Source organism: Chroicocephalus ridibundus, chromosome 13 (genome assembly GCF_963924245.1).
Source record: "Chroicocephalus ridibundus chromosome 13, bChrRid1.1, whole genome shotgun sequence".
In the NCBI taxonomy this organism is placed as follows: domain Eukaryota; kingdom Metazoa; phylum Chordata; class Aves; order Charadriiformes; family Laridae; genus Chroicocephalus; species Chroicocephalus ridibundus.
In genome coordinates, this window is record NC_086296.1 from 8,395,734 (window position 1) to 8,423,158 (window position 27,425).

General features: G+C 40.1%; 1 protein-coding gene across 2 annotated transcripts in view; it reads left to right on the top strand.

Moving 5' to 3' along the window:
- The window catches only part of ADGRD1 (adhesion G protein-coupled receptor D1), a 156,278-nt gene that overhangs the window by 62,214 nt on the left and 66,639 nt on the right, over window positions 1–27,425 (top strand). For both annotated transcript variants that reach the window (XM_063351376.1, XM_063351377.1), the window contains 2 exons: window positions 20,913–20,986; window positions 22,883–23,006. In XM_063351376.1, the coding sequence (XP_063207446.1) occupies window positions 20,913–20,986; window positions 22,883–23,006 (198 nt within the window). The remainder of the gene's footprint in view (window positions 1–20,912; window positions 20,987–22,882; window positions 23,007–27,425) is intronic.

Genomic DNA, 27,425 nt, shown 5'->3' on the forward strand with positions numbered 1-27,425 from the left:
CACTGAGAGCAGGGAAAAAGCTGACGTACAAATGGCTGTCTAAAAAGCTCGGAAAGGTACAAAAAAAGATACATAGAGAAGAACCTAAAGCAAACAAAAGATTTGGCCAGCAAGCTAAATTATAAGGGTAAAGTTTAAACCCAGCTGTACCAGCAAACCTTGAAGGTTTTGTGGAATAAGGCAACTTCTTCAGTCCTGAAGGACTGACTGTAAGAACATAGGAAATTTGAATAAAATTAATAAAAATGAAAACTATGTAAACCTTTGCTCAAACTCTGAACCAAACAGTACCTGAGTTTTAATGACAGTCAAAAACATATTGCTAACCTAAAAATACAGTGTAAGACTATACACTTCTTGATTTGTGTTTGAACTGGACGTATATGTTATGAAAATAGCTTTTCATGTGGCAATTCTGGTTTGTGGCTAACCAGGCACTGGGGGGAATCTCATGCAACTCACTCCCATGAAACTGAAAAAGAAGCCGTTTGTGGGCCAAGTTTCAGATATGCTATAAGTAAACCATGCAGTTTTGGAGCAATGTCCCAGATTTCTGAGCTTTCTAAAGTTAAAATAAGAAAAAAGACTGGAAATGATCTAGTTCTGGTAGAGTTCATCTTTCTGCCAATGGGCTGCTGTTCATTATTATCCCTTTCCTATGATATGCCTGCTCCAATTTTAAATAGGGCTTGTGATATAGTTGGATCAAGCTGAGCCATCAGAAAATCTGTCTTCATCCTGTGATACAAAACCTGACACCTGGAAGTTCTGATTCCATGGGGGAAATTCAGATGCTTCGTATCTTTCCAACTAAGCATATAACTTCTCAGTCTCTTTAGTTTGTTCTAACTCTTAGAAACAAAAGCAGTTTTCTAGAGTGTTGCTGAATTAATGTATAAATTGCTTATGTTCATAATTGCAGTTCTGAATATGTAAATCTGCTTTCTGCAAGGATAAATATTAAGATGACTCTATTTGCATAAGAAGCTTATTTTCATATATTTCCTCCATCCTTTTACTGCCTTTAAAATCCTTATATATGGTCCCTTGATTAGGGATCCTGTGATACCCTTGATCATTACAACTGCAATTGTATAAAATGAATAATTGTAATTACAAAGGGGGAGTGAAAAGGTAGTTTTACACTGACCAAGCATTTGATACCTCAAATCAATTTCTGAATCTGGCATAATGTGCTTCTGTAATTTTGAGCAAAGTACTTAAATGTAGTTGGTTCACTTAGATGAAATAAGAGGAAGTATGATGAATTATCTCAAGAAGGGAAATATCCCCTAGTAATTCAGTGCCTCAGTTTTCCCATCTGTGAAACGGACACGGTGATCTTTCAACTTTTTTCATAACCATACTTTTCTATTTAGATATTTGGCTCTTCAGAGCTGAAACTGTGTGTGTGCACAGTGCTTGGCATATTGGTGCTTAACACACATAAAGACTTGGAACAGAGATTTTTAGGATATATGGCTGCTGGATCACTGGTTGAAATTAACTGGAAGTTAATTTATGATGTTGTTTTTGAGAAGTCTTCCTGTTCTAATACATACATTTAACAAGAAACAAACAACTTCCGACCCCCACCTTTCAGATAAGATCTGAGGAAGCCACATTCTGGTTCCACTAAATCAATGGTGAAGTTCTCCCTGACTTCAAAGAGGCCAGGAGTTGGCTGTTTATGTATAGATGGTTTTTTTTCAATAAAAGTAAGCAAAGCTAACTGAAAGCAACTTGAGCAGCTCATGTAGTTGCTGGTTGCCATATGCCACAAATATTTTACTATTTGGTTTGTGTCCATTTCTCATCATGAATTTGAATCAGACATTTATTATTCAGCTTGCTAGTAGATCTTTGGAGAAGAAACCGTTACGCAAAATAAATCACTAAGTTCTGTCTAAAATTATTTTCGTAATGATTTCATGTTTTTAGCTAGATCTCTTATATACCATGTAATGTGATAGGAAATAACATACATTAAAGAAGCAGCCTCTATTTTCCTCAAGCGGCTATGTGTTTAGTTTCTGTGATTCATATAGGATTCACATATGTTTTACTTTATTATTATTATTTATTGTAACTTTAGTCTCTTGGAGAAATTTCAGGAGAAAATTTATTTTTCTGTTGAAATCACCACCTCAACAGAAAGATTTAACTGAAACTGGAAAAGCCATTGCACTCCTACTAGTTTCTGCTGGAAAGATTTATCTTCTTTTTCTCTTTCCCAACTGTTATTTACCCAGATAAAGAGCTGGTATATTTTTATAGTGGTGACTCGTTCCTTCTTGAGCTCTCTGGAGAGAAATCTCAAGCGCAGGAGTTTCAGAGTTAGCAGCCCTGTGCTGTGGTCTGGGACTCGGGCTGCTCGGATCTCGAAGCCCTGTGGGAAATGCTTTTTCTTCACCACGTGAATCTCTGGACATCTGATCTTACTGCGTGCCCGCTTTCATTTTGACACTCAGAACAGTTCACAGGGAAGGCATTAGTGACCAGGTGAGCTGCCCAAATTAATTTGTTTAGTTTAACTCAATTTTACGGGAGATAAAGTCCTAGCCAGCCACTGAACCGGGGGTGGAACCTTTCTCCAATCCAGAAGTTTACAATACTACTTATTTTAGTCCTTTTTACTGCCACAGATGAGATTGTTTGACTTACAGTTTAAGAGATGTTTTGGGAGAAAAAGCACTATATATAAATGAAAGATATTATTATTACTATTACAGGGTTCTCCATAACTTTTATAGTTCATAGGCTGTCAGCGTTTTCTTCAGAAACCCTGTATTTTAGGTGTCTACAGTTTGGCCTTGAAGTTGTCCTCAGAGTTAAAAGCTTAAATACTAGAAACAAGCTCAAAGCAGTGTTGTTGCCCTCCTCTTGCCTTTTCTCATATAATGAAAGCAACCTCTTTAAAACCTTTACATCATAAGGACTCACGTAAATAAATGACACTACCGGCTTCAGGCTTTTTCATGCTCTAAAACTAAAAAAAACCTGGCAACGGCCTCCGCCCCCCAACCAACCAACCAACCCCAAACACATTGTTTCTCTTTTATTTCAATGAAAATCTCTGGAAGTCATCACCCCAGTGGGACTGATCTTGTAGTATACATGAATTTGGTGGGTTTGATCCTCTTGCTGCCAAAATCATCTAAACCCTATACTGGATAAAGCAGTAGGATAACAGTTAGGGGAAAGGTGCAAGAAGAAAAATGACACGTGTGTCCCTAGAAATGTAGGTGATAAAAATGCCTGCAGGCTTTTTTGCTTATATGCTATGGGGAAACATGTTAAGCAGTTATGTTGTCAAACTTCGGACTGTGATAATGTGTAACTCTGAGATACCAAGATACGTATTCTGGACAAAGATTTTGTATAATTGAATTCAATAATTTGCTGTGTTATATACAGGCTGAAAAACAAGAGAATGTGACCCAGAAGAGAAACAGCAAAATGTTTTGAAAATGTCAATATTTTTTATTACTCATTGATTTCTCGGGGGAGACGGTATAGAAAATTAGGACTCTTCAATATTTTAAATTTTAGAATTCCATGATAATTTTATTTTTCCAGCCCCACATTACAGCAAAAATGAAAAAGCTGAACAAAATTTAAACTACCCCCCCAACCAAACAAAATGAAGAGAGGAATATTTGTTTCATGTAAAATTTCAGGAAAATTAAGAAACAATTCTCCATGAATCTTTGAGTTTTCTGTCCGATGAATAACTCAGCAATGGGTAATTTCACACTGCAAAACAATTTCATGGACAGGCATATATGTGATTTTTTTCTTCTTTGCTGTCTGTGTACGAGAAATACATCCAAATCTCCCAAATAGGCAATTTGATATTTCATCAAGCTTCTGACTAGGCTGAGCACAGCCTCAACACTTGCACTCAATGCACTCAACATTTGTAGCTGTGGCTCTTTTTTGGATGTGATCCTTTTTACTAATAGATAAACTGGAGTCTAATTTAATCTAATCAGAGAGAGTTTGCTCCGTGAACAGAATGTATTTTCTGAGACTCCCTCTCTTGTTCATCCATGTGTTTGCGTAATTTCTCACCACAGTCAAAATATTGCTGGCATTGTCCAGAGAATGTATTTTAGTTTGCAGTTGTGTGCTGTGCCCAAAGACATTATGTTTCAGCTTGAGAACTGAGTAAAAAGAAACACTACAGATATATGGGGTTAGAACTAGATGCCAATAGTTCTGTTTGAATATTATCCACCCTGTTTCAGCCTAACATGGAAGTATTCTCTCAAAGAAATTTTTGTGACCTTGAGGAGTGTAGGGAAACAATAATTTTCTGTTTTCATCAAATGTCCCTCTAAAAAAAGTATGTTTAAAAGCCACAACCAACCAATGAGATAAAATAAGTTTTTGTTTTTTTTTTTTTTTTTTTTTTTTTTAAGGAAAGAAAATTATTAATGTTAAAATCAAAATGAATAGAAAAAAGCATTGCTTTTAATTGTGGGAAATCTGCACGTGTTAGTTTTCTTGAAGATATTTTAAACCTTGCCTCAGCCCTCAGCACGCCAGCAAACTGCTTTATATAGCTTGTGTCAGAGGAGCTGTCTTAGTAATTGATGCTGGGGAACTGGAGCCTGCCCTGTCAGAGTCTCGTGGTTGTACATTTGCTGCCCTGTGTGCATTATTAACGGTTGGATAGCAGTCCCCTGGTGTAACATACATTAAAGGCTGCTTGTGTTAATTACTAGGAAGAAGCAAGCGAAAGTAGGTATTTGGGATGTCACTTTTTGTCAGCTGAAGTTGACGAATCCAAGTCTAGTGAGCGCTGTAACCTATAATATCCATGTACCGCATAGTTGTATGCTGCAATTTGCACGTCTACAGCCATCTACAGCAGTTCTGTTACATGGGCTATGTTACTATGTATGCTTTAATTTATCTTTAGATATTTCAGTATTTTACTGTGTTCCCACTGAGGCAGAGGGACTGCTAGGCACTCAGTGAAAAGAACAGAGAGGAGCCCCGCGTTCCCATTCTTCAGCGCGTGGTTGATAAAAAGGTGCAATCTTGCTGCAATCTCATTTATATACAATACGTCAAGGAGGAGAGTAGATTACTGCTGTCTGGACTGCCCAGGGCTGGAATTAGTTTCACTGTTCCTTCTATTAAATTAGAAAATAATGCGATTGTTGTTATGATTTCAGTCCTTGAGGGCAGGGAAGAAAGAGGAGCTAAAAGCAGTACAAGTGGCATGTGGATTTAGGGAAAAACAGTATTTTAATAGCCTCGATTCTTCCAGCATAAGACATGTGTCTGCAATACAGATTACATCTAATAGCCCTCAATATCGTGTCAAATGGCTACTCAGTACACAGGAATGTTTACATTTTGCCTTCAGATGTCTCCGCATGTGTTTTATCTTTTTTTTCTTCCTGTGCAATCTCTTGTGATGGTTATGTTGCGTCCCCTAAATACTTCTACTAACAGCAAATGAGAAGATCCTTACAGTGGTGCAGACCAAGGGACTTGAATAATTTTGGTGCCTGAGTAGTCTCTTCCTTTCTTTGGGAGACTCAAGTGGGAATGATGCTCAAATCTTTATGTGATGCAGGATCAGTGCCCAGGTTTCTCTTCTGCAATGTGCAATGCCAAAGCTCAGTGCAGACAGTTGAAATGTTCTCCAGCAAGACTGCAAACTCCTCTTCACAGAAAAGTAGATTGTACTTTTGGGAAGAGCTGTACAGCTGGAACCCACGGACGAGATCAAGGAGTGGGAAGGGCTATTGCATACAACAATTGCTTTTCTGTCCTGAATATTCCCTTACACAAATTTCTCCTTTGAATGCAGCAGCTCACATTCGTAAGCATTAGGACAACCTGTACGTGGGTCAACCAAAACCAAAATACTAGAAAGCAGCGGAACCTGGAAAAACAAAAAAAGAGTAAAATGTACCATTGAAGCATCCCCCACCTTTGTGCTGTAAAGGGCTCTGGTGCTGGAAGGCCCTTGTTGGTCTGGCAGCACTTTCCAGTAATGAAATCTGGCAGAATCTGAAGTCTCTGAGGGTGTTAATGAGGAATTTTGCTGGCCTTATAATGGAGACAATGATCCAAAACTCCTTTAAATCCAAAGACTGTAACTGGCTTAAATCCATTAGGGATCAAGCCATAAATTCTGTAATGATGCTCACTTTGTAGGCAGATTGGGTTGGACATATAGACATTTGTTGATTTATGTTACAGCTCAGTCTTGGTTACAGCTGCGCTCACCCTGAAGCTCCTTATAGGTCCAGTGCCACATAAAGAGGCTAAGCACAATGATGACAAGTGCCTTTATAAAATGACATTAAAACCCCTTCCATTAAAAAGTCATACTTAACATCCTTAATGACCAGATTCTTAAAAGCTGCTCTTACAGACAGCAGACGTTAAAGGTTAGATACTTCTGAAACACACTGACCCACGTGAGACATCGGATGTGGCCTTTTGATTTTGTTGCTCTTCCCGCTCTCCTGAGGTTGAATGTGGAAAGGAGAGTTTGCCGAGGCAAACAATGAGAAGAGAAGTAGGAACAAAACTCCAAAAAAAAAAGTCTGGTTGGATCAATATTTTGCTGGTGGGAAATAAGCAGAAATGAATCACTACTGTGTAAAAAAGTAGTAAGAGTCCTGGCTGTGCTACTGAGGTCCTGCTGCAAGTGCTCGGAAGGTTCCCTGAGCTCCTCTTCACCCTCCACTGTGTGCACTTAAAATGTACCTAACGTGTACTGGGTAGCACCAGAGGTAGCTGGCTGTTGTGCAACACAGTTTGCAGAGGCATCAGTGATAATCCTGCTGGTAAATAATGTTTCAGGTGGGGTTTTGCTACTTTTGAATTTTGTATTTTCTTTCATTCCTTTAATGTGAAGTACTCTTAGATGGATTACGAACTCGTCGTACGCATGGCTGAGCCCAAGAGAAAGAAAGAGATGTGTTTTCCCTTCCCTCTTCCCATCTTTCCGTTCCCCTTCCCCAGGCTCTTCTGCTTTTTGATTCTGTGTAGCATGAGGAGACCATAATGAAAGGCTGGCCATAAACGAGAAGATTGCCTTTAAATTCTATTCCTTTTCTTTGTACTGAGGCTCAAGGCTGTTTCACTCTGGTGCTTTAAAATTCTGATTTATTAGTGGGCACAACCTGGGCTATCCCCTACAGTGATCACGGTCTCCACTAGGCAAATTGCAGCCTTATGGTACAGTTTTATGGGAGTGCTTGTCTGATGTTCCCGTTAACTGCAGCAAAGCCTTTTGTGTGCAGGACAGTCCAAGAATTCCAGTGATAGCGCTGATGCCCCGATAACTTACTGTGCTGAAGAGACTCTAAATACATCTCCAGGGAAGGTTGTTTTTCCTCTTTCTCCCGCTCTCCATTTTTAGAAATACTTGATTTTGAATTACTTACCACAAGAGTTTGTGAAAGAGCCTCTCATCTATGCAAGAAATGACTTTGCATTTTTTTAATGAACCACTTTTTAAGTATTCCTAAATAAGCAGTAGATGATATGGACATGGGATAGATATGCACAGCATGTGTCGTTTTTGTTTATGAGGATACTAAAAGTTCTTAAGTTATAAGTAATGGTTGGAAGCACTCTCTTGACTTATTTGGACTGTGTATCACTCTGTGACAGGTTAACCATCATCTGTTTTTCAAAAAATACGTTTATTTTTAAGGCTGTCAGCCACTTATTAAAGTATTTATAGAGTATAAAAAGGAGCTCTTAATTGGAAGTGTTGCCCCATTGGAAATATTCCTATGAACACTAGCAAGAATGTTTCCAAAAATAATGTGTTTAGCAAAAGAAAGAAATCTCCATACTTGATGGCATAAAGCATCCTGAACTAGCACTCAGATGACACTGAAATAGTTGCTGTAATGTTCTGAGACACTGTGTTCCTAAAACTAGACCATCTTTCTTTTTAATAACTCTTAATCACAGCAGAACAGGAATATTGTGCCTTGTACCTACTGAGGTCACTGGGAGTTTCCCTACTAGGTTCAGTGGGAACAGAACGGGTGCCTCTGAGACCTGTAAAGCTACTGTCATGCAGCAGTTTGCTGACGGCTTTTGATTTTTTGGGTTGTAATTTTCTGAAGTTCTATAGAATTATCCTAGTAAATTAAATTGTGCAGTCAGCCATCTCTCTTTGCATATGATTATCGTTTTATTAGATATAATAGCATTTCCCCTATTTACGTAATCTATCGTACTTAAAAAAACACAGAACGAAAAGATACCAATTGATTTACAGGGTGCCTGTGTCACAGGAGCTTACTGCAATGTGACACTCTGATATGCTGCTTAACCACTGCCCACCATCTTGTTGAGATGCTTAAAAATCCAGGTTACCACACAGTGAAATGTCGCTGAAGTGCAGGAAAGGAAAGGGGTGAAGCAGCATTGCCATTGAAGGGAGTACGTAAGATTTCTCATTCCTTGCCCATTTTAAATTGTTGTACTAAGTAACTGACAAGCGAGTTTGGAGCTTTTGCGAAGCTCTAATGACCATAGCTGCATTCCTCAAACCATTAGCTCAGTTTCCAGAGGGACCCATTGCTGATTTTGGGAATCGCATGGAAAAACTAAGCTCCAGACAAACAGTGCAAACTGGGAGCTGAGTAATTATGGAGGTACTCAAATTTACAGCAGAAGATGCCTTTATGTGGCAGTTTTTGATATACCCAGATGAATCAGCCGGCAGGCAGTAATACCTTATTGGGCCGCTTGTTTCTCTTCCTGAGCTTGCTGCAGTGCGCTTCGGGTTTGCTTCGCCCCCTCTTTTGTACACCTGCGCACAACTATTTTGGTGGAATGTTCGTGTAAATTTTCAGCTGAGGAAAAAGCAGAAAACCTGGTGTTATTTGCAAAGTGGTGAAAGACTGAAAGATTGAATGTACCCCTACTTTAAGACTTTCATCCTGGTTATCCTGAAAAAAAATCCCTGTATACTGAAAATTCAGAGCTCCAGCTTCTCAGGAGTGCTGTGTTTATCTCACTTCTGCAAACACAGCCTTGCAGTTGCCTTCGTGTTGCTCTGCAGCCCCACGAGCTCCCTGGCTGGCAGAGCGCTGTGGTCCATGGGGCGCCGGGCGGGTGGCTGTGCCAGCGCTGCAGCCTCCTGGCACTGTCCTTGTCACAGCACAGCCAGGGGCCCTGCCTTTACTTGCAGTTGGCTATTTTTCCGTTGCTGCTGCATCAGCAACAATATCTCTGTTATGTCTAGAGGCATACACAAAGCTCTGCTAACTTCCATTTTCGTAGAATCATGGAAAGGTTTGGGTTGGAAGGGACCTAAAGATCATCTAGTTCCACGCCCCTGCCTTGGCCAGGGACACCTCCCACTAGACCAGGTTGCTCAAAGCCCCGTCCAACACCTCCAGGGATGGGGCATCCACAGCTTCTCTGGACAACCTGGGCCAGTGTCTCACCACCCCCAGAGTAAAGAATTTCTTCCTAATATGTAATCTAAATCTCCCCTCTTTCGGTTTGGAACTGTTCTCCCTCATCCTGTCGCTACACTCCCTGGTCAAGAGTTCCTCCCCATCCTTCCTGTAGCCCCTTTAGGGACTGGAAGGGACTATGTGTTCTCCCCAGAGCCTTCTCTTCTCCAGGCTGAAAAACGAACTCAATGGCTTAGTCTCATATTACTCAACTTTGTAGCTGGAGTTAATGGACCAGGCCTAATTCCAGACTGGTTCTCAATTTGTTGGATGTGGCTGATGCACAAATCAAATAGTTCTGGCACCCTGACACTTCCTGTGAATGAAAAATGACACTAAACGAAATAGTTGTGTGAATTTCATCCCCATTCATGCAACAGACTAAAAGACAACTCATGTTTGGCAAACGTACAGGAATGGGAGTAAAGATTCAAATCAGAAGAAGAAAAATGTAAATGTTCTTGAGAGAAGTTTTTTTTTTCCCCACAATGAAAAGAGGGGGGGAAAAAAAAAGGCAATGGAAACCGATGAGCTTAATCCTAGAAAGATCCTGTCAGGCCAGTGTAATATCTTAATGGGATATTAAGGTCTAAGAAATAGAGTCTTGCAAGAGGGGGTATTCCATCTCTCTGCTGCTCAAGAAGCATTACAGAGGAGTGCTTTTGTCTCAAGATGAGGATTAATGTTAGACCCAGCTGGGTGGAGATCTGGGTTGTATCCGAACAGAGCAGTCTTGCTCCTGTCCTTGTCTCCCTTGTCATGGATTCCTTGTCTCATTTATTGAGTGTACTGCTTAAGACAGCAGCTGCACCTTATTAATGTGATAGAAAAATTTGTATTTTGTGTTGAGGTTTTCTTTTTTTCAGATCATTTTCACTCTGTGGCTGTATATTTGCTAGAACTGGAATAAGTGGAGCAGTGGACGTGTATCTCCCCACCTGGAGTTTGGGCAGGGAGGTCAGGGGCAGAAAGCCCCTGGGTTCACCGGGTACTTAAGGAGGTATTCAGATGATCCACGGCTGTTATCAGAAAATGCCGCAGTATTAGGCTGTGTTTGAACACAGGTGTCTACAATGGTGTCTGCAGACTTTAGCTTGATTCCCACCATGCAAAGCATAACAAGATACGGGAGCAATATTTTAGACGGAAACATTACAGACTAAATAGGTAGGATAATGAATGTGAAACGAAACACAGAGAGACAGGAAAGAAACTGTGAGAAGTCACATGGGGAAAGTGAATTTGGGAATAAGACTAAGTGTCCTGAATCCAAGTGATTTTTTTGATTACACAGAATAAACATTCCCTTATCTCACCTAGTGGGCCTGAATATCTTGGCCTTAAGCAAGCATAAATTTTTGGTAATGTTTTCCAGTCTGATTACAACAGTCTTATCGTAGAAGGACTGTGCGCTGTATCTTTCTGAAAGTCTTTGTCATAAGCTGTGGCATTGCAACTGGAATGTTTATTGTACTCTGTCGTTATTTATACTCCATCGCTTCCATTGACTGCCTGTCCCACCCGCTCCCTGGAGATTAGCAGAGTCAGGGAAAGGATAAATGGTTAGCAGCTAGTCAAGGGATGTAAGAGCTGAAAGGGTCAATATAAAACAAAGGCTGCCACATATAATTCACAAAGAATGTGAGGCATTGCTTTTCAGAGGCAGCATTCGCATAGCCAGGATTTTAATGAGAATGGAAACTGCTAACGTATAAATCCAGTCCTAGAAAAAAATATTAGTAACAAACCTACTGAGTGGTAAATATTTTTACCATTAAGCCTGGTACTCTGTTTCTGACATGAACTATTAAAACTCCTCCTAAAGCTCTCTCTAAATCACATCTTCAAAACACCCTTTAAAACATGGTCCTTTGTTGGGAAAGAGATGTTAGCAAAGATGACTCTACAAATGTACAATGATAAACCAACTGAATATCTTACAAAATCTTAGTTTTTTCAAAGCATGCAACACAGACCTGATTCAACTCTCACTGAGGTATTTTCCTTCAGGAGTACAATTTTATTCATATTAACATACCTACGTCATAAACCAGAGTCCCATTAAATTCCAGTTGTGCACACACAAAACCACAGGATTTTTGTGCCTGTGCCTTGAAGGCCTCAATCCTTGGGTGCTCACTTAGCTCTTGTTGCTTTGCTGTCACCTCTGTTCCTCCTCACCAAGGGTTGCTAAAGCCCTTGCTTACGCGGGTGTGTACATGGGAGCCAGGACTGCGCTTCCGCTGGAGCCCAGGGTAGAACCTCACTGGCTTAACTGGGGTGCCAAAGGAGGCGCAGGAAACCTTCCCCAGGACCAGCAGCCCTGGCCCCCTTGCCATTTTCCTATTCTCATGGTGCCCTCTTTCTTTGTCCTGTTTCATGGGCGGTTTTTGGCCATGTCGGACCTCTTGCATTCCCAGAGGCCCAAAGCTATCCATTCCTAGAAGCTAATTTTGTCCTTGGAGGTGAAGTGCAGGGCACTGAAGTCTTTATAAACAGATAAATGCATTATTCCAAATTATTCCATAAACAATCCATTATTCCTGTTATTACCATGCAGAGCCCATGAAATTTTAACATTTCACTGCTGCAGGCTGTCTGGAGTCCTTGCGCTCTTCAAAAATGAGGACGTAGACTTTGTTTGGTCATTGTGCGGGAAAATTAGGACATCTTTGTACTTTTTGTATTGGTCTACTTAGAAAAGGTAATGCATGTTGATTCTTCACTTGGAAATCTATCTTGGGCTAACTACTATGTGCTCCTTGTGTGAAAAATTGCCTAAATAGTCTCTAAAGCCTCCTCCATGGTAAGTATGAGGGAATATTGATTGATTTTTCTTCTAATTATGACTTTAAGTCGTGTAAGAAACAGAGATGTTTGGTACTTCAGACTTCGTTTGTGTTTTGACAAAGTAGTGTGTAAAACTGAAACCAGAAAGTGCCAGTGAGACTTGCCATTGCTGTTGGGCTTTGTAGCTTCATGTTGGTTTTAGTTTGGTGCAACTTCTTGCTGTTGCTGATGCTTGTTATTTGTAGGTACCAAACCTCTGTTTTATGGGGTTTCAGTTTCAGCTGAGCTTTGTGAAATCTAGTTATCAAAAACCAGGCATGACTTGTTTGGGATATGGGTGGCTGTGCTGCAGAAACGGGAGCAAACCACTCGCAGACACTGACCGCCTGTCGACAAAGTGCCCAACCCCTCAGCTAGTGCTGAGTTGTCCCAGTTTCTTGTTTCTGGTTTAAATTCTCTCTGCCCCAGTAACGTGGGGATTATGAATCACAACTGCAGTTTAAATGTTAAATCTGAGTGTCTTGAATGGTTCACATCTGATGCAAATGTTTCTCCTCTTAAAAAAAAAAAAAAAAAAAAAAAAAAAAAAAAAGAGCCATCAGGAGGAAAAGTCCAAGCACTGTTTTGGAAACTAAGAATTGTGGAAATATTACCTAATAGGAAAAGTATTCCTAAAACTGATCCTACTCTGTGCATCCCTTTAAGGGATTATGCTTTAAGCCTGCCTTCTGGTCCCTGTCACAGCCCTTGTCATTGCCTAGACATTGTTTCCTGTTACAGAGCTCTGCATTGGGCCTGGACAGTTGTATGGCAAAGGGAAATATTTCTGCCTATGTCAAAATACTGTAGGTGAACGGTGGAAAAAACCAGATTTGTTTACCTCTTTCATTATGGTTCTGTTGGATTAGAAAACGTGTTCAATTTTAAACAGCTTTTTCAATATCAATCAGACCAATTGTTTTCCTTTAGCGGTACTTTCACAGGAGTTAAGAAAATTAGAGGAGATTAAGAAAGGGTGTATAGGAGGAACATCTGCTTCTTGTTTTAGCAAAGCGATACATTTTTAATATAATAATGCAGAGTAGCAGAAAAAGGCACAGCAAAATGAAAGAAAAAAACCTTAACAAAAGACACTGTCATCTATTTCACTAAGCAGTTTTGGAAAGTTGTCATGAACTTGGATCCGCATGACCAAGCAATCTACTTTATTATGCCGATTATAAGGGGGGTGGGGAAAAGCTGCAAAGATACTTCATTCATGTATCCAAAAAGGCCTGTAAGCTTCTAGCAGTGTATGTGACTCGAATTTTGCAAGGCTGGTGGCTGTTTTGCACAGACAACTTTATAAGTATTTGACTTTATTTGCATTAAAAATAGTGTTTTCAGGGAGCCTGGGAGTGCAGAAGCAGCATAAAGCAACACAGTCTTGGACCAAAGGAATGAACACAACACCCAGTTGCATTAAAAGCCAGCCTTGGCAAGTTGTATCTCACAGAATTACTTCCTGGAAGAACCAGGCCAAATGCCCGGGTTTGGGGTAGTTTTGTATTTTTAGCTTTGCTGCATCCGTGTTCAGAGATTACTTTCAGCCTGGACCATGTAACCCAGATGTGTTAAAACAGGCCAGAGCATAAAAGACATAAATGAGATCTTGGCTAGGGGAGAAGGGCCCCATGGGATTTGGTGTGTACGGCCTCTCAGCAGTCTCCACTTCAGGTAGGTCTACCAATGAAAACAATGATAGATTTCCTTTTATTTATTTATATGCTAGTCGGACAAACTCTTCTTGAACCCTGACAATCAAGCTGGGTTTCATCTTCTGCCTGGTGTGAAGTTGTGGTAGCCCAGAGCGCGTGCTGGGTGGGAGGGGAGATGGGGAGAGCAGAAAAGCTGCTCTACATTACGTTAAAACAAAATAAGGTCTTTTAAGCAATGAGTAACTGCTTCAACACGGGCACCTTGAGTGAAATAACGTGCATTTTAAATTAGCTGATTTAAATTAGATCTGTTTGGAGCCAGACTGCATTCACTAATTTTGGAGAGGTAGTGTCTAGTTGGAGGTTATGCCCCGAGTCGGCTGGAGGCAATGTGGAGTGTCCCAACAAGTTTGATGGCCCTGGCTCTGCATAAACAATTCTATCAATAACATGCTGGAAAGGAACTAGCTCTCGCTTGCTCTCTTGTTTGAATTGACTTGCGAAAACTCAAAGAAGTGAGAAAACATGTTCCAGGTTTAGAGGGCTGTGTACGTACAAATGTCTTTCTTACATACGGCTATAACTGTTTAACTGTAAGGACATATCGAAACCATCTGACTGCTATATTGCTAATTACTTAAATAAGGCTATTTCTAGAGAGAATATTAATATTTTCACTTTGTCGTTCTGTGGAACAGAACTGTGCTTTAAGGGGCATGAGAAATAATTTTTTCACTTAAGCATTAAGGCAGCTTTTCATACAGATCATTAGTTCAATCCTGCGTTTATTGGTGCTCACAGAAGGAAAGGCTGCCACACTGAGCCCCATTTCTCACTGACTGGCATTTAAAATTTTTAAACATCAAATATTTACTGATGTAACTTGCTTGCTGCCCAAATTGAATTTCAAAGGTCCTTATCCTGCAGTTTCTATTTGTACATCCTTTCCATTGAAATCAGCTCCATGCATCTCTTATGAAAGTGAACCACCTTCTCTCTGTGGCTATTTTTCAGCCTTTCTGTGCTTTTCATTTATTACCATGATTTACAACAATATTGTGAGTATTACTAATCCAGATTGCAGTCAATGGGAGTTTGGCATGGTTTTACACTGCGGTACTGCATCTTCAATAGTTTTGGCTTCCAAGCTGAAAGAATGTGGCATGCAACTACTCGTCACTGCCCAGTGTTTAACAAATACATACAAAACACTCACCGTGCCCATACGGACCCGCGCCAAAGAGAAAGACAAAGGGAAGACACATATTGTAACATATTTGAGATCTTCGAAACTGAGGAATGTATGAAAGCATAGTCCATAGAGGATACGTGGCTTAGTGAGGCTGAGCAAGGTACTTTGTGCTCAGAAATTCCTGAGTCCAGGCCTCAGCGCTGGCCCGCTGGTGCTCTGCTGTGTTAACTGCCTGAGGGATCTACGTGAATGTAACTTCTGTGTTAGGGTGGGAATTTTTTAGCTGTAAAATTGAAGAAAAGCCATTTGGGAGCTGTGCATGTGTTTTGAGGGAGATTATAATTTTAACTCAAAGGTTGCAGTCAGTTTCTGTTGCCAAAATTGTAGCCTTCCTTAAGCAGTTTGTAAAAAAAATGACTTTTATTCTATTTAGCACCCAAAACCAGAGAGAAGAGCTCTTACACTTTCAACACTGTCATGACATTGCACCTAGAGTACATTCAGCAATCTCAGCCCGCGCTGAGATCTGCAAGTGGTCAGATGTCTTGGCAGCTGTTGGATGAAGCCCCTTTTGTTCAGTGCCATAAGAGAGATGCGATCCTGTTAAGAGGATGGCATTTTTATTGAAAGGGATGTGGACTTGCTAGTCTAAGAAAAATAGCAAGATCTTCTGATGCTGTACACATTCAGAAGTAATCAAATTTTTTTGCTATGCACAATAATTAAAAAAAAAAAAGTACCAGGACAATTTCCTCATCCATTTCCTCCTCCTTTTCTTTCTCTCTTTATAAAAATGCTATCTACTAGAGCAGCCAAGACATTTTTGAGTCAGTTGCTCATGGTTTTTTTCATTACTTTTTTTGTTCTCACACTGCTTGCCCAATACAGCAGCTGTTAAATGGAGAAGTCTGAGAACCGGGGAAGGCCATTGGTATAGCATTCGATTAACAATATTTTTGCAGAAAAATAATACGTCAACTATTTTTATCCTCAGGCAAAGGAAGGATAAAACCCAATCCATATTCAGTTACATGTGATAACCTTTTCTAATTTCAGTTGCTTTTATAGCCTCTGATATTTCACTGTTTTTTTCCTTAATATAGTTGTCTTCCACCCTTTGCCATATCATGGATTTTTTAACTGTACGATTGTACCATTATGAAATGCATTCATCAGGCTTTCATGTTGACCCTGAGTGCCTGCAGTATTTTGCTCGTTGCTTCATTAAGTGTGTGTTGGCCTAGCTCTGTTGACAACAATGGAACAACTAAAGGTTTGGCTTTTATAATTCCCTATTGATAAGCTAAATTCATTTTTTTACGATTTGTAACATTTTTTTCATTACATATGCTAGTTACACCTTAGGGTGAATCAGTCAAACAGACTCTAAATTAAAATAGTTGGGTGATCTCAGCCCAAGGTCTGTTGAAATGCAGTTTTCTCACAGCTTGGAAGATAACAGCCAATATAGCCACCGTAGAAATAGGTGATTATTCTTTCTTTCCCTTCCTTTCTGTCTGTCTTTTTCCAGGGAACTGAACAGATGAATGTACCTTAAAGTTTTAATTTTCTAGCTAATTAGGAGAAGTGGATCGTATAAGGTGGAAAGGAAAGTTAATAAACCGTGTGGTCCTGGATAGGTCATGCTAACAGTCAGGATGGTGCTGTAAGGACAGGAAATCCTTCTATTAGAAGCATCATTTTAGTCTTATTTAATCCATAACTCAGAATCAAAAGTGCATTTGATTCATACACCCGTAAGAATATTTCAGTGAGGCTGTGAACTACACAAAAGATGCAAGCGTACAGACAAGAGGCTTGTTTGTCTTAGTGCCTTCTCTTGCACATTCAAAATAATCCATGGTATTTTTGGGGGTTGAGAAGACAGGGCTTCAAAATCTCTGAATTAGACAAAATGCTGTATTTTGTAAACAGAGACAAGCAAACACCATATTGAAATTAAGAGGGTAAATTATCATCTACTTTGGATGAGAGGAAGTCCAACATCCAGTACATTGGGCTTGGAGCTACTGAGTTTGGATCCATGGCAGATCTGACCCACAGATTTGTCTTTCACATTGGAGAAAAATACATACTGAATTAGAAGGTGCACACCCTCCTCCCTTGGTGGCCACCACTGTGTAGCTAAATACTTGCTTTTTAAATTCAGGGGAGGAGAAACAAGCTAATCACAAAAAGGTTCACCCCACCCTCTCTTTGGCTTCTCTCCCTTGGCAAGCCTTCCCAGCAGCAGCTGGCTGACTGTTTTTCTTCTGCAATTGTGTTCACGACATTTCCTGCCACTAGGTTTTTCTGAAGGTTTCCAGCAGTCCTTTCAGCCCCCTACCCCTCTGTTTTGGCCTCTTCACCCTCTAACCATGGCCTTGTGCCTGGTTCGCAGCAGTGCAAGTAGCGTATTCCCATCGCACATCCATGCATATCCTCTATATGCTCTCAACACATACAGGGAGTTTCTGTGGTTTGCTTGTAAATCTGACTGATCTACTGGGTCAGTGGTTAGTGTACGGGAGGATGAACAGAGACAGTCCTGCCCCAAAATACCTGCTCCATCAGACAGACGTAGAATTTGCACTGTCTCTCAGTGACAAGAGGTTGTTTTCCTCTTTTAATGTAATTCTTTTTTTGAAGAAGGTGCACGTACCCCTCTCCATGCAGAAGGACCGATAAAAAGAACTTAGGTTATGGAGAATGTATGCACGGATCCTAGATTACTTAGCGTGCTGGTGCTTTCCCTCTCTGCACTACTGAAAGCTGCATAAACTGTCCTTTCACAGGCTTTTATAAACACTCAAGTGACTTAATCTTTTAGTGTAAAAGCTTACTTGTATATTAAGCTTTCTGTTATCAATGTCATTAAATCAATATCCCCCGTGCTCCAGGATCCAAATCACATATAAGCTGTCACACACAGTTTAACTCAAGAAATGCAGTATTGAGGTACAGTCAGTTCATTCTTCATAGATTAGAAAGTACTTTGAAGTTGAGCTGTTCAAGATCAGAGGGTTTATTCCTCATTTTAGCCAGTTTCTTGTATGTTCAGGGGCTTTCTATTCTAGTGATGGTTTTGTTGCAGAACTTCAATGAAGTCTGAGAAGATGAGTGTTTTATGGAGTTACCACAAATGCCACTGGAAAGCCTTGGGAGACCTATGTCGTGTGTGTTAAAACATGGGATGTTTTAGATGTCATTAGGCAAATTGGTATGGACCCTTCTTGTATACGCATTATTTATCTATTTTTTTTTTCATGTGGGCACGCATACAATTCTGGACAGCTCAGAGACTGTATAGGCTCACTTGGTGTAGTTCTTTGTCAAATGAGTGACTCTGTGTTTAGAGTTAAAGATGGAGAAAAACAATAATTTGTCTCTTGCCAGAGATACTTAATTGAGGGTAAAACATACATCTGGGATTTATTTGTGTAAAAAGATACACAACTGAAGTGCTATGTCTTCTTCCAACCTGACCCTGCAGTGCCCTTTCCATTTAGTGTATTAAGAATTGAGGTTTATCTAGAGGTATCTTACAAATCAGAAATGACAGTTACTGTATGATCTTAGCTGTTATTACAGCAGATCTCTCTCTCTCTCTCTCTCTTTTTTTAGCCACTGTTTGTCTGTCATACAAGTGAAGTAATTTGTAATACAAACTGACTATGGATTCTCTTAAATTGCTTACTTCAGGAAAGCTATAGACATGATGAACATAACATTATACAGGATAATGGGCAAACATTACGCTACGTGCCCTTACTGCCGGTAAACCAGAATGAACTCTGCCAGCAAAACTTTAAATTAACTGAAGTTGCAGAAGGCTGTTTTCCAGCCGCGGGTTATGGATCATCAGTCTTCTGCAGTTTCTGAGCTAGTGCTCTTCAGGAATACTCTGAGCAGCAAGAGGTGGGATTAAGGGAAGGAAGCAGTTTCTCAAAGACACTCCATATTTCATAGGTGGTTTGTGATTTGGAAGGTGTGCAGGACCCCTGCGATTGTTAAAGGTGAGGCTTATGGTGGGGCACTTTCTGAAAGGAATGGGAGGTTCAGTATTGATGGATCTAGCAGGGAACATACCAGTTTGATCCTGAAGCCTTGCACGGAGCCTTCGCAGGGCAGCCAGCAATGGGGAAGGGCTTTCACAGGTGAGGAAGGACTCCTCTTTATTAATTAATGTCATATACTTGGTTTTACTACATCTCTCTCACCGCTCCTGGAAAGAAAGTGGTATGAGCAGATTAGGGGTTATATCAGTGAGATATTTCCTGGTGATGGGGGACATGAATCTTTTCTGTTATCACTTCCCAGTGTGGCACACTTGTAAGAGTGTGAGGTTTTACCATTTGCTTTGCTCCCCTCATGGAAAAAGGCTACAGGATGTCACCAGAGTCAAAGGGGAAAATAGACACCCTTGGCAGATACGTGTCCATCCTTGCTCTTCACAGAGGTCTGCTCCTGTGGGTCCCTGACCTGCAATCTCAGCTGTTTCTATGATGAAGGCTTAGGGAAAACAGGGTGAGTCGAGGAACTAGAAATTTTGTCTAGAAAGATAAGAAAATTCCATTTATGTTATCCAGATATGCGAGTTAAGAAGTAAATGACCTTATCTACAGCATAGCTACTTGTGGTATGTGGAAATCCAGTACGAATGTGTGAATGTCCTGGGTTAAGCAGAAATGCTTTATTATCGCTAGTAAGGAGGGAACTGTGCTACCTTGTGCCTGACGCTGGTTGTTGGACTTGTGGGTGAGGAGAAGGAAAATTGCATCAGGGACTTCTTGTTCTTGGTTGAGTTTCAGCATGATGAGGCGGTGGGGTTTTTTTCCTTCTTTCTCTAAAACAAGGAAAGCAATACTTGGTTATCTTTCAGCTTGACAGCAGGATTGTGTTGCAATAATCCGAGGGCTGTTAATTCACCAGCGATTTGTTTATGGTGAAGGCTCTTGTAATTAAAAAAATGCCTTAAGGTAGGGTCTAACACAATGTGGACTTTGGGGTTTTATGTATTAGAAAGGATTGAACAGATTCTGGAAATCCGCTAGTTTGCATATTTTGTCTATAACAAACTATTATTTTTCGCTCTAATATAATTTGAATTATTTTGTCAAGAAACTGGTGTAACAGAGTGGAAAATGGGCTCTTAAAGCTTCCTGAATAGAGAAGATTGAGTTAGTGGCTGAATCTGTTTATAGAAGATAGAAATTAATGTCATCATAATGCTAAGGTGTGTTAAAATAAAATCTTGAATTATGGCATTGCTCTTTCAGTTTGACTGTATGTTTTAAAATAATCACTATTGTGGAAAGAAAAATGTCTGTGAGCTGGTCATTGTAATGCACATATTTCAGTGTTATTAATCCTAAAATGTGAGATTCTTATTACCCAGTGAGAAAAAACCACAATGGAGCCAAATATATGCGGAAGAATAACGCCCCAATTCTGCAAAAATTAACACACATATTTGTGCTTATATACAATAAATAATCCTGGTTTGCTATTTACTTAAACGGGACCCAGATCTCTCACTCAAAGTGACGAGTTTAATCCCAGTGTGCAAAATTAAGAGTGAGTACCAGCCTTCGCATGTTTGGAGTTTTTGTTAAAGCCGCGAAGACTGACAAAATTTGTTTTCAGTTTATGCTATGTTAATCTAGAATAAATCTATTGAAGTTATTATAACAACGAGAATTTAAAGTAGTTGAATAGTGGAATTTAGTCCTTTTAAACATTCATTCAGTGTTTATATTTTCTTTCTTGCAGACTCCCAGACAATACAGCCAAGCACTAAATAAGAGTAACAGAGTTCATCTTTACTGTGCATTTCTGGACTATAGGTATGTTGTGTAATTTCCAATTATTTAACTTGCTTTAATTAAATTATGCTTCAGTTTGTGATGCTATATACTACCTGTATTCTTCTTGTTCTCTTTCATTCATGGAAATAGTTAAAGAAATGGAGCCACTGGTTTACAAAACACACGATCTCATGGTGGCTTCTTACCATAAATAGGAGACTTGTTATTCACATGTTAGGTAGGTAATTGAGAGACTGAAAAATTTTGGAATCAGAACTGGGGACTGATACAAATCATGCTTATCTTGGTTTATGAGTATGTCCACTTGGGCAGATGCTTGGATGTTTTAAGATGGCAAACCTCCAGCAGAGCCATTGTTTTTACTGGACCTGTGCCTATGTCACAACACCATGTGCGAGCAGTATTTCAGAGCTGTGAATTTTGGACAATGCATGGAATGAAGAAATACTATGCCTCTGAATGAAAATGAGAACAAAGGGGCACAAATATCACCTTAAATTTCACTCAGAAAATAGAATCTATTGAAAAGCAGTAGCTGGTGTTTTTTTTAGTTCTGAATATATTTCTTCTGGTTTTGATTTCCAAATGTGCTGCTCTTACTGAATCATTTCACAACGAATACAAATACTGAATTTTTAATTTCATGAGGATTACCAGTTTTTGAGCCGTAAGGGTGTAAGCCTGCAATGCTGGGATCCCTCCTACCCGGCATGCACATGGGAAGGTCACTGTAATTGTTTTACTGAAGTTTTGTTACAAGTATGTTGAACTGTCCCAGCTGTTGGCAGTTACTCGTTGTTATGGTTACTCACAAATTACAGTAAATGAGAAACAGATTTTACTGAAGCGAATTAATATGGTTGGGGCATTGTTCCTGTACTGTTTTCCATTGGGGCTTGGGCCCTCGAGGCTTTGCCTCAGGACAGAAACCGAAATATGAAAGCTGTGCTTCCAAATGAGTTTTATGTCAAGATGGTCTTATTCCCTAGTGCATGGTAGTTAAAAAATAAGCAATTGGTTTTTGCCCTGTGACAGACCCTCTTTGAGAACTCAAGGAGGTCCCAAAGGGTGAGGTAATACCTATCTTTAAAATAAGAGCCAAGAAAAATATAGATCACTCAGTCTAGCTTCAGGACCCAGAATAATATCAAAAGTAATAAATGCTTAAGAAGCAGGCAGTTTGGGTGGGTGACCCACGATGCCTGAGCCCATGGAGCCCCTCGAGATGTGTGGCTGTGGCTTCTATGTTCCCACTCCACTTCAGGGCTGTGATAGCACAGGGGTTTGTGGGTGTCCCTGGCTCCAGGAAGAAGCAAACTCATGAGGATGACTTTCCTGCACAGCCCTGGGACCGCGCCACACAGCCAGCCCGGCCATATCCTCAGTGGAGCAGGAGCTGCTCTTGATGCCCCTGGGGATGAAGTGGCGCAACCAGTTGGCACGGGTGGGTCACTAGAAATCATGCTCAGTCTGAATTACATACTTTGACCAGATGAGTGGGACAGTGGACAAGGAAGAGGCAGCAGATATGATACGCTTACTTTTTTGACTTTTGCAAACTTATTGACCTGGCTGATACTATAGTTCTCAGAACAGACAAATTTGGGTCTAGGCGAAGTGCCATAAATGGGTTGCGCGATGTAAAGGAAAAATGTTATTGATCACTGGTTGTAAAACTGAGAAGACGTCTCTAGAGACGTTCATGTAGGGGTCTGATCTGGGCTCTGTTCTGGTGAATATTTTCCTTAACTATTTTCATGGTGGAATTGAGAAGACACTAGCAGTATTTGTGGATACTCCAGCCTGAGATGGCTTTCAAACCTTTTTATCTCCTGTATAGTTCAATACATGTGAAATTAACCTGATAAGACGCATTTTGATAGAGGTCATGTTCCATTTTTGTGTGCTTTGCAGTGATGGAACTGGTGTTTGGTCTAATGAAGGTTGTGTGCGTGAGAGTGGGGACCTCAACTACTCAGTGTGTCTCTGTAACCACCTCACTAACTTCGCCATTCTGATGCAAGTGGTGCCTCTGAAGGTGAGATAAAGCAAAGGAGTAAATCTGTCTGTTAAAATAAATACATAAATACATGAGTTGCATCCTCACACCACATCAGTAGGTGATTGGAACTGGGCTCATTTTTGCCCAACTCAGATTTATTCCACATCTTCCTTTCTGGGATGATGTTTTAATACTTCTTGACTATATTTTCGAAAACTTCTGGGAACTGAATGAAAAGGAGCATGAAATGAAACACATCTATGGTAGGTGGGAATTCTCTTTACCTTATTTTCACCCTTTTGGCATGATTTCTTAAAGTAGTAGGCAGGAAAAGCACTAGAGGACATTGTACAGATGACCCTGGCATTTATGATTCATTTTCAAGACAGAGACAGCTGAGATTTGGCTGTGTGAGGGTTTGGGTAACTAGACTTGTGGAATATGAACAGCCGAGCTTGAACTCTGTGTGAAGCAAGCTCTGCTGCCAGCTGGCCCCCACCGCTGTCTCTGCCAGCTTTCCAAGTCCCTGCCTGCTGCTGTTTCTTCACCTTGTTGCCAAACAGGGGCTTGTGTAGAAGGAGCGTGAGAAAGAAAATAATGCTTTAGAGTTGAAGAGTGAACCCCTTATGTATAGCTTTCTCTATGCTTAGTTCCTTTGTCCAAAGAGTTATCAAGCAAGCCTCTTTTCAGCTGGAATGTGCCACTTTCCCTGTTTACCCAGGACCTTATGCTTGCTGTCCATACTCATCACTGTTTTCCGATGAACCTTTGATGGCAAATGTGTTGCTCACCTCAATAGACATGTTCTTCTCTTCATGATACCTTATGATGCCTTGAGATTTCCTCAGAGATGGGGCAGAGTGTCTGCTCCTTTAAAGGGACGTACTGGTTTGTGCCTGCTGAAGGATTCCCTCTACAAAACTCAGCACCAGGCATGGTCAGCCCCATCCTGGATCTTAGCAGACAGCACTGCCATGAGCATGAGAAGTATGTTTTTATTGCTTAATTTGGGTGTGCTACTGTCAGGGAGGATCCAATGGAGATAGTGATGAAGCCCTGCTCAGACAACCCTCAGTTAATAAATAATGAATGTATAATAGAAATAATTTACAAACCATACATTTAAAGAAATGTATACTAATTGTCTGACAAATTTATAATCTCTGGCACATTCTCAGCTTTCTACGGACACCGTCCTAATAATATAAATTAACAGACTGAAGAAGAGCTTCAGCAGAATAGTAGGAGTCCTAATGTCATATTTATCGCTGTGTGCTGCTAACAAGCATGGTGTCCTCTGTGCTACAGCTAAAGGGGTTTCGTCAGCCCTGTTGGCATGGATGCATTGACTGTATGGCCATGTCTCAGGTCCTGTCAATTGGTTTGAATGATGGGTTTGCTCCTCTTTTAGACAGTTTTGCTGAGACAGCTACTGCTGCAGGATGGGCTGCATGTGCTCCTGAGGGCGGCACAGAGCTTCTTGCAGATATATACAAAAATGGGCTTGCAGCATAAGGGAACTGTAATTGGGGTTATACCACGGAGCAGCTCCAAAGTCTTTTCAAGGAATGAATCATCTCAGACTGCTATTACAAGTTCCTGATTCAGTAACACAACTATTCACATGGTAATCCTGGTTAGATGGTGTAATGCCAACAAGTCAGGGTCACAGCGTAGAACAAGGTGGTCTCTGCTATCCAGAGAGCTTAATTAATACCCACAGTCCTTTGTATTAGTCTAACCATTTAAAAATGGGGGTGTCTTGTTCAGGCCAACCAGTTTTTATCTAAATATTTTTATCTTCATTACTTGTAAAGCACCTGGTGACCCCAGCTGGTTTCCAAGTATTATTTTTCTAGGAACTATTCATATTCATAATAAAGTGCAGCTTTACCTGAAGAGCTTCCCATCTAGTGAGACAAGAGTAGAATGGGAGAAATGCACCATTGTTAACCCTGTTGTAAAGAGCAGTATACAGGGATTGAGCCAGGATTAAACAGGTTGTCCATCAATTAAATGCCGATGAAAGATGAGTTGATTTTCCACTGGGGAATAGTTCTGAAAGGTCTAACTTTCAAATAAACAGATTTGAGATTGTCATGATTAATGACATGCTGCAATAAATTCTAATATTATGAAATATTAATAATTGGAGATCAAAGGTATTTCATATCAAAGTCTTTGGAATCAAGCTTTCCTAAAGAGATCTGAAATAACTAGCATCATAACTAGGAAAAGCTGGACATGAATGGACTGTCCAGTTCCTCACAGTCATTTAATGGTTCTTTTTTTAATATTTTCTTCCTTCTTGGTGCAATGCATTTGCATCTGCCAAAGTTTGTGTGGAATGTTTTTGCATTGATTTTTTTTCTATATGATAATTTAGAAAGAAAAATGGAAGTGCTGCTGAGACATTACATGGATGTGTGAGACACAGACCAAGTCACTCTGATGGATAAAAACATTCCCTATGTGACATTGTACTGTAAAAGTCTGTATAAAATAGTTTTGGGGTTTTTTTTAATGAAACTTATTTCACATAATTTTGACCCCTTCTACCTAAAATCCCATTTCTAAACAGAAAAAAGAAGGGAATTTATAGATTTGTGGCAGGAAAAGTGAAATGCTGAAAGGTGACAGGAGTATTTCCAGAATATAGTCCTTGTGTTCCTAGTGCCAGTCCATGAGAATTCGTAATGCTTGCTGCAGCTTTCAATGAAAGATTGTGCAGGCTAGGTAGAAAATATGCATTCATTTCTAACCTCTTGAAGTTTTCCTAAAAACAATTTTTGCATGCACCTCAATTGGCACAATTTACAAATGCATTGCAGCGTGGAGAAATGTGGGTGCACTGGTCTGCAGAGCAATGAACCTGAATGATGCCTCGGCGCGGCTGCTTTGCCCTGCCCGCCCGTCGCCTGCAGGGGCATGACATTATGGTGAGGTGGCAATGCGAGTGGGCCCATGGGGGGTCTCAGGTAACACTGCCCCTAACAAGCCAATGAAGGATGTCATCCCCTCAGCGTGCTTTAATTCCAGTTCCTCTCATTTGGCTATTTCATAGTCCCTCTCTCAGAGTTCATCAGAAGATCTCATCCCAAATCTTTGACCAAGATATGCCCTTTAAATTGACTGTTTAGGATTATCTTGTGGTAGTAACTTTCTTAACCAGTGAAAAAAATCTTGTATCTTCGTTGTGTAACTGGCATGAAGTTAAGATTCAAGCTACGACAAGCTGCCTGGGTTTTGAGCTATACAAGCAGAGTACACTCAGTTACAAATTCCTAAAACATTTGCTAAGTATTTGCTTCACATGTCTAAGCAATAGCGCCTACTGAATCAACTAGGCAATTGGAAACTTCTCCCAGGCGTCCTTGGAACCCTGTTAAGTAAATGTTAAAATGCTGTGGATTTCAAACACATATACATGTTTATTCACCATGTTCTGAAATTCGTGAGCCAAGGTTCAAAGGGCCCGTATAAATCACCCGCTGGAATACTAGATTGTCAGTGCTCTAAGAAATTGTTGTAATGATGTTATGTTCGATCTTGAACTTTTGCATATTTTATTTTGCTTTTCATAAATGGAATTCACAGACAATATGAGACAAGAAAAAGTGAGGGTGGGAATATGCAATTGCCCACATTTGAACAGTTCTGTTTATATAGCTATTATATATCTGTAGCTGTATAAATAGAACTGGATGAAATTTTTCCACATGAACACTATTTTTGACAGACTGTTTATTTTTTTGGCTAGATTCCGTTTCTTACAAAAAGGGGTCTGCTTTTCATGAAAAATGTAAATAAATTATTGGAAATGGATTGCTTGAAAACTGGAGAGGTTTTCATCAAAATCTGTATTTTGGTTCAAAAAAGTGACTTCATTCTTCATGGGAATTCTACTTTGTGTGCTTTATACTTTCATTCTCCTATGGAAAGTATCGTTTCCTTTTCTCTCTATTGTACTGATAAATGCAGTTCTCAGGGTATCACAAACAGGCACAGATCCGCTCCAAGGGCACCGTAACAGCCTTTAACCTAATGCACCAGTCAGCAGGTCAGTAAAACCAGGTATGAATAGTTCTACCACCCCTTGCAGAAAGGCAGGCAGATGCACAGAAAACAACTTTAAAAAGAAAAGAAAAAAAAAAAAGAGTGGGATATCAACAATTCTAAAGAGATGCAATACAGACCAGTATGTATGCAGCAGCTTCAGACCTGGGAGAAGATCCCTAGGGAGAATGCTGTTGATGTGGAAATCCATGAACTCTTCAGATGAGTTCACTGCGATAAGCGTTCTGACTCTCCCAGCTCCTCTTCATGAGACTGAGTTTCTTTTTGCTTAAAAAAAAAAGAAGCAAAAATAAAAAAGAAGCATAAGCTTTCCATTAATGAGACACTGCAGTTTGTTAAAGAGTTTGCGGTTCACAACTGGAGAGTTCGGCATACTCT